General features: G+C 33.0%; 1 protein-coding gene across 3 annotated transcripts in view; it reads right to left on the reverse strand.

The window, feature by feature from the left end:
* The window catches only part of fn1b (fibronectin 1b), a 38938-nt gene extending 32865 nt beyond the window's left edge, over nt 1-6073 (reverse strand). For 2 of the 3 annotated variants that reach the window (XM_005160284.5, XM_073916896.1), the window contains exons 1-6: nt 5823-6073; nt 5528-5653; nt 3840-3977; nt 3629-3760; nt 1039-1176; nt 406-567 (exon numbers count right to left, since the gene is read on the reverse strand). In XM_005160284.5, the coding sequence (XP_005160341.1) occupies nt 406-567; nt 1039-1176; nt 3629-3760; nt 3840-3977; nt 5528-5653; nt 5823-5985 (859 nt within the window). In that variant the 5' untranslated portion in view covers nt 5986-6073. 3 annotated transcript variants of the gene reach the window in all.
* Nucleotides 6074-8106: the final 2033 nt, after the last annotated feature.

An 8106-nucleotide genomic window follows, 5' to 3' on the forward strand; every position in this document is an offset into this window, starting at 1 on the left:
CATGGGGAGAACGTGTAAACTCCACACAGAATTGTCGGCTGGCTTGGTAAGGACTAGAACCAGTGACATTCTTGCTGCGAGGCAATAGTTTTAATCTAAGAAAAATGAGGAGTAGGGGTGGAAGGGGGGATTCTTTAAAACGAAGATGACTGTTATATGAAACTTGGAGTATTTATAGTGGCTTAGAAATCGTCTGATTGGAGAATCATAAATTGCAAGCCGCAAGCAATCATAAATGGGATGCTCTCGAAATTAGTTTATTAATAAACTTCCCAAATATAATTTTTTTGTATTGAATTGAGCCAAATAACCAAATAAAAACAGAAGAATTTAAATGAAGTAATGCAATGCCAATCTAAGTTATTTCCATCCATTGCTATCTGACAGCGGATTTAATACACTTACCAATGGCAGGAATTACATGGGAAGCAGCATGTCTGTCACACTTCCACTCCCCACGACCGTTCCCTGTGCAAAGACACTGCAGAGTGTGTCCGCTGGAGTCAATTTTGCTCCAGGTTTCACCAATACGGTATGAGGTTCTGGTGTCCTGGTCATTGCAGCGGTCTGGAGAAGACAAATGAAACGCGTCAAGCATGTAGTCAAGACTTTTTATTAAAGCACTTCACATTCATTCACCCCACCCCAATTTCACTGGTCACACTTGTTTGGGAAACGCTTCCAAACATCACACTTCAGTAGGGTGTCTTTATTTATGACCATAATGAGGTGTTTGCTAACACTTTGAAGGCAGAACAGTTAAAGGAAGCCGAGATCCTGATGGTGTTTATTCACACACTTGACTTCCTCTCACTCAAGACGTTAACTTCAATAGCCCTGGAAAGTGCATGCTGTAATTTTCCATGTGCATACTCCCATCCAGCCATAGGAAGCTTGCAGCTTTGTTTTAATAAGGGTGTGCTGTGCAAATAGCTACAAAGTCATGAAAGAGGAATGGGAAAATGCAGTGCTTGGGGAAAAAATCTTCCTTAGCAACAAAGAAGTCACAAATAATGTTGTATAAAGACATGCACTTACTTCTGGAGGTGCAGGTGATGCGTCCGTTTCCCTCTCCCAAACATGTGCAGTCCACGATCATCCAACCTTGATATGGTTTCTGCCATGTCTGACCAACCACATATGAAGATCCCAGTGAGTCATCATAGCAACGCTCCGCTGTGAAGATACAGCCACTTTAGCATCTTGTTCTTTCCACTTGGGTGTGGTGTGCCAAATTTCCAAAAACCGAGTCACATGCGTGCAGCTTCATGGTTAGTAGGCAAAACCAATCTCAACAAATAAACCAACCAACCAACCAAGCAACAAATAGGACTAATTTACCAGGTCAAACATTAAATACTGTTGAACCTTAATACTTTATTAGCCTCCCAGTAATATTTGAATGGGGTATATGCCGGAGCATGCTAATAGGACTTTTAATTTGCCAGTAACCTGGGTTAAGCGCTTCCGGCGAATTGAATGCCAATGCAAAATCAGGTGCGTTTTAGGTCTGTTTTCTTTAAAAATCAGCGATCTCCACTAGCTGAGTGACATCTGATTTAAAGTGGGTCTCAGATTGTACAAGAAGCACTGCATTAAATTACATTTCCCCTGCCATATATTTATATGAGCATTTATTTTACCCCAGTATATTCAATGGAACTTCTGCGTTAGCCTGCCGATTCTGACGGGCGCGTGCGAGTAAACAGCTTTTTGTCTCGCTTTACGCTTGAGCAACTAAATAAATGCTAAAGTTTATTTAACTGAATGTATTTTAATGACATTACAACATTGAAGCGTTATATGGAACCGTATAAAATGGAAAAAAGTTCACAATAACAGGTCACCGGAAGTGTATCAGCAAGGGAACAGCACTAGCTCGGCATATACCCTATTCTTTTAAAAATATTTTTCCCAAGTCATGTTTAACAGATCAAGGAAATTTCCACAGAGTTTCGTATAATATCTCTCCTTCTGGAGAAAGTCTTATTTGTTTTATTTTGGCTAGAATAAAAGCACCTTTTAATTTTATTAAAACCATTTTAAGGTCAATATCGTTAACCCCCTTGAGCAGTATTTTTTCAATTCTCTACAGCAGTGTTTCCCAACCCTGTTCCTGAAGGCACACCACCAGTACTCATTTTGTAGGGATGGCTGACATGATACTGACATTTCGACACAGTATCGAGATCCCGAAGTGCAAGTGTTTCGAAACACTGCACTGAAGCATGATCCGAAACACCCAAGTCACGTGACTAAGGTGATTCGAAACACACAGGTTACGTGACTAAAGTGATTCAAAGCCTCGGACATTTCAGAAGTGTTTCGAGACCTGGCGAAGCTGTGTTTGAGTGGCTGGGTCAGAAAAATACCCTCTATCTCATGTAGCCCAGTGGACTACTCATTAGATTAGATTAGATTCAACTTTATTGTCATTACACATGTACAAGTACAATGCAACGAAATGCAGTTTAGGTCTAACCAGCAGTGCAATACCAGCAAGTGCAGGATACAGGAATAAGTTATAAAGGGCAGTTATAGAAAACTATGGTGATATTTACAGATGGGATGGATGTACTATGAACATTATAACATTATATAATATTATATTTTCATGTGCTGAAAGTTACTGTGCTGCAAATAGCCCAGGTTCAAATACAGACTTCTACAAATATTCTGAAATTATAACTTAATGTATTTTTATAATGTTATTGTTTTAAAACATATTTATTCACAAAGTGTTCATTCAGATGTCAGACCAATGTTAAAACTTAACATGTTACAAGAACAGAGCATTTAAAAACATCTGCATCTCCCTGGATTCGAACCCATCATCTCTGTATGCTAGTCTGGAGCTCTCTCCCCTCCACTAATTCACTTGAAACTTCAGCTCTACAAAGTGGGGTTTAATAACTCAATTTTCGTGACTGTTTCTTTGCTGAAGCTTTACCAGAGCAATACATAAATAATGACCACTAGGTTTTACTGTAGAGTGGGGTTTCAAAATGTTTCGAAGCTTCGACACATTTGCTTCGACTGTTTCAGTGTTTCATGAAGCCTCGCTTTGCCCACCTCTAACATTTTCAACCTCATCCCAGTCAAACACACCTGAATCAACTCATCAGAACATAAAAAAACTATAAATCCTGAAGTTAATGGGTCAAATAAGAGAGACATCCAAAATATGTACTGTTGGTGTGCCTCCAGAAACAGGGTTGGGAAACTGCTCTACAGATTTTTTTTTTTTTTACTTTGGCAGGAATAAAATAAGTTTTTAAGACAATTTTAATGTCAAAACTATTATTTAATTTATTGGCTACAGAACAAAGCAATGTTATCCACTAACTTGTCTAATTATCCTAACATATCTTAACACAATAACCCAGTTAAGCCTTTTAATTACACTTCAGGCCAATTTTAGTATCGAATTATCATCTTGCAAAATAGGTAGAACAATATTATACACTGTCATCAAGGCAAAGACAAAAGAAACTAGTTATTAAAACAAACAAAAAAAATTAAATGAAAAAAAATAAATCTCACCATTTAACTAGACACAAATTATTTTTAAGAGAATTCAACATTCACATTAGGCTAAAGGCAAATGTACAGATAAACATTGACTCACCAACAGGTTTACAAGTCCACTCTCCCTTTCCATTGCCAAGGCAAACACATTCAAGCATGTAGTCTCCAGTGTCGTGTGGTCGTGTCCAGGTGTCCCCAATTCTGTATGAATTCCCCCCTTCATGGCAGCGATCTGTAAAATGGCAAAAATGGATCAGTTTAGTAATGGGAAAAACCTTCATGTGCTATTAATTTTTTGGTCTTTTACTTACTTGCAATGGTGCAGCTAATTTTGCCCTTGCCTGACCCAATACATGTACAGTCCCATATCATGTTATCCTTTGGTCGCTCGTAGGTCTCTCCGACTCGGTAGGAACGTGCGTTGAATTTATCATAGCATGACTCCTCAGCTGTAAAAAAAAGAACATTATATTTATAAATGAATTGCCTAAATTTTATAATGCATTTGGATCTTTTTGACCCAGATGAAACATAAAAATATAATAAACAAAATCTTTGAGGTGATACAACTTTTTAAATACTTTAAGACCCTCAAAATAACTTTTTATTTGTAAATTTTACATTTATTATTATTATTATTTTTATTATTAATGTTCTTATTATATTTTTTAAGAGATATAACCAGTTATACATTTTGTGTACTGGTAATTTTTAAGCTATTTGTTTATTTTGTTTGACTACTGTAGTTGTATTGCCTTCATTTGGCAAAAAATAGATAAAAAAGTTAATTTTATGAATGAACATTTAAACTATAAATTAACTGTTTTAACTTTAGAATGCATTTGGATCTTTTTGACACAGATAAGTTGCATAAAATTTTCATTTTAAAAAATTGTCAGGGAATAAAACTTTTTAAATGCTTTAAGACCATCGAAACACATTATTATTATTATAATTATAAAAAATATATATAATCAAAGTTATACAATTTGTGTACTGGCCATTTTCAATTTATTCATTTATTATGGTTGGATTTTTTTTCTTTATATATAGTAGTACTTTTTTATATCAAAATCTTTCATCAAAGTTGTCCTAAAACTATTAAAGAACATTCATTTTTCACCCATCCTTGCCTTTTTTGATATACTTCAAATGTTGACTATTGTAGTTGCATTGCCTTCATTTGGCTTGTTTTTTTAGCAATCAAAAAGTCATCATTTAACTATGAATTCTCATAATTCTTACATTGTTCTTATACATTACATAAATGATAAAATATTTGAGCCAAAATTGCAGCTTAAAATTCTGGTGTGGTTTATTTTTTCTACATGCAATAATTTTATAAAAAAGCTGTTCAGATACAATATAAATGGTTTTAGTTAACGAGTATTAATTATAATTTTTTTATAAGATAAGAATGTTGAAATGCGAAAATAATATGCAAAGCTTAAATATGTTTTTTTTATTTTTTGTTCTGAAAAATATACAAATGAAACAAAGGAGAATTTAAAAAATGAAATAAATGAACGTTTATTTTATACAATATGAACATTCAAAGGATTGTGAATATGCTATACTAGAGTACAAAATTTGACGTATAATGTAGCTTTATAATTTAACAAAGTACTATAATAGCAAGTTCATTAATAAACTGCAAAAAAATAAAAATAAATTACATTTATGAAAGAATTTAGCACAGCATAAAAGATTATTAACCAGGTAAAGCTATGTACATCCTTCAATTACACCAAATGTAACTTGTTTAAAGCCAAATGGTTTACATGGATATTGACATAAGACATTTTGTCATGTACAAAAAATTATATATGTTATAACCAAAGGCTTTATATTGCTGACAGAATTTGACCAGATAACTTTTTAATGACTATATAGGTACTTAATACGCATAACAGGAAAGCATTTATTAAACGTTGTCATAATGAATACAATCTCAAAATAATAATAAACGAGCACGAATTATAAACGCATAAGCGCTCACCTGCAGGTTTGGATCTACACTTGACCCCTGAAGCTCCCTCACAAGTGCACTTGAGAGTGCTGTCCATGTAGGGCCGCTCCCACTCATCGTTCATCCTGTAAACACGACCGTTGTCATTACAGCCACCTGAAGGGACGTAAAAAAACGACATTAAATACTAAAACAATAATTATATGACACTATATCTCACTTAAACCGCGAACTGTCCTCTTGTGCTCACATAAAGACATTCAATTTCAGATGTGCTATGAAATGTTTGTATTTTTTCTGCATATAAAAAAGTCGATGAACTTACTTTCGTGGATGGCTAAACTCCTGGCCTCTTCGTAAACTGTGTCCAGGTGGATTTGCTGCTGCTGGGCTTGTCTTTTACTTTTCCCTGCGGATTGTGGCATGCAGTGGACAGATCCGCCGATGCACAGCAGCAGCAGGAGTCTCTTTACTGACTCACGGGTCATTTTCACCCGCGTTATGGAGAGCAGCTTCTGGCTTTGACTGTATTTCGGCTGCTTCCCCTGACTGTACAGTACTGCAGCTCCGCCGTCCAGCTGATGTGGGACGAGTGCTCTTTTAAAGGGGGGTTTTATCCAGGAGAGAGAGAGAGAGAGAGAGAGAGAGAGAGAGTGTGTGTGTGTGTGTGTGTGTGTTTGGGGGCTTTATGAGGTTCTCTCACCCTCTCCCGTCTCTGCGTCACTGTCGGGAAATCTGGCAAAACTCAAGCATCACCTGCGCAGTCATGAACCCGCAGGTAATAGAGTTCACATTTATTCAGAGCTGAACAAGTTTTGTTTATATATATATATATATATATATATATATATATATATATATATATATATATATATATATATATATATATATATATATATATATATATATATATATATATATATATAGTGCTCAGCATAAATGAGTACACCCCATGTAGAAAATGAATATTTGTATCCATTTCTCAGTGAATATGGGTAATATATAATGGTGCATTTAAACAAAACAGATTTATTAAACCGATATATTTATTAAAATAATATTTTAGTCACAGAACATCTTTATAAATGGAAAGAAAATGTATTTATGTTCAAAATTACAAACTACAATATTTCAACAAAATTCTATTCTATCTATTTTTTGTTTCTCTTGATTTTTGCTGTTATTAATTATTTAATATTTTCCCTTAACATATAAATTTGAGCTAATAATTTTTGAACCGTTATTGTAAATTATTTTGCTAGATGAGCTCCAGATTTGCCTTCATTACTCACTAATTTAATGTTTATGCACAAATATAATATTGTAAAGCGTCCTGTAGAAAATATTAATTTAAATGAGAAATTTGTGATGGGTGTATATAAACACACACACACACACACACACACACAAAGAAAATTTGACATAAAGAAAATTATTTTAATACAATTTATAAAATAATATTTAATTTAGACAATGGTAGCTTTTTTTTTTTAAAAATCTGTGAAAAGTGTCAAAATTCACAAAAATATTCCATTTGCAAAACTAAAATTAAATACTTATGGTATATATATATATATATATATATATATATATATATATATATATATATATATATATATATATATATATATATATATATATATATATATATACCATATACCATATATATATATATATATATATATATATATATATATATATATATATATATATATATATATATATATATATATAAACTTATGAAATATAAATATTTATGGAATTTAGATAACATTAATTTTAAAGGTAAAAAATACAACATTTGATTTTAATAATATTACCTAAAGTAAATAGTTATTTAGTTGTTGCTTTGTTTCTTTGTTTGTATTTTGTTTGTTTGTTTGTGCAAAAAAAAAAAAAAAAAGTAACAAAAAAAACCCTTAGATAAATTTTTAGTTAGTTACCGGGGACCTTTAACTACCCAGTGCAAAGCTTATAAAAATGACATTATTTAAGATACAGTAGAATATTCAACAATTAATAATTTATTTTAATGACTAATTTTAAAATATCAATATTTTTTGCAATTGTTTTTATTTTTAGTAAATTAATTATCAATTCATCTTAATCCATTTTTTAATTTTCCCAAGTTGTGAAACTTAATATAATTAATATATTTCAATAATAATTACACGCACACATACACACACACACACACACACACACACACACAAAACAGTTCTGTTTGGATCTTGAATCTGATTGGCTGATAGCCAAGTGCTGTTATATTCTGCAAATAACAGCACTCCTCCAGCCTCTTTACCTTCACCTGTGTAGTACTCCGCCCACATACAGCGACAAGCAGAGAATACACTACAGTTTGACAAATATTGCATCTGTTGGACAACATGATGTACTTCTGAGTTTTTTTTAGCCAAGAATGTTGCTGTTTAGATTGTAACTACACAGTTTATTTATAAGGATAGTGCTTATTTTAAATATTCATAATTTCTGAGAGACATCGCATCGGCGGCCATTAGCATCCACAACATGGCGACAAAGACAACATAATAAGCCTTTAGTGGAGAAAAAACCCCAGCGTAACTTTAAACTACAGCTTATCAAATCAT

The sequence above is a fragment of the Danio rerio genome, chromosome 1, assembly GCF_049306965.1.
Source record: "Danio rerio strain Tuebingen ecotype United States chromosome 1, GRCz12tu, whole genome shotgun sequence".
Classification (NCBI taxonomy): domain Eukaryota; kingdom Metazoa; phylum Chordata; class Actinopteri; order Cypriniformes; family Danionidae; genus Danio; species Danio rerio.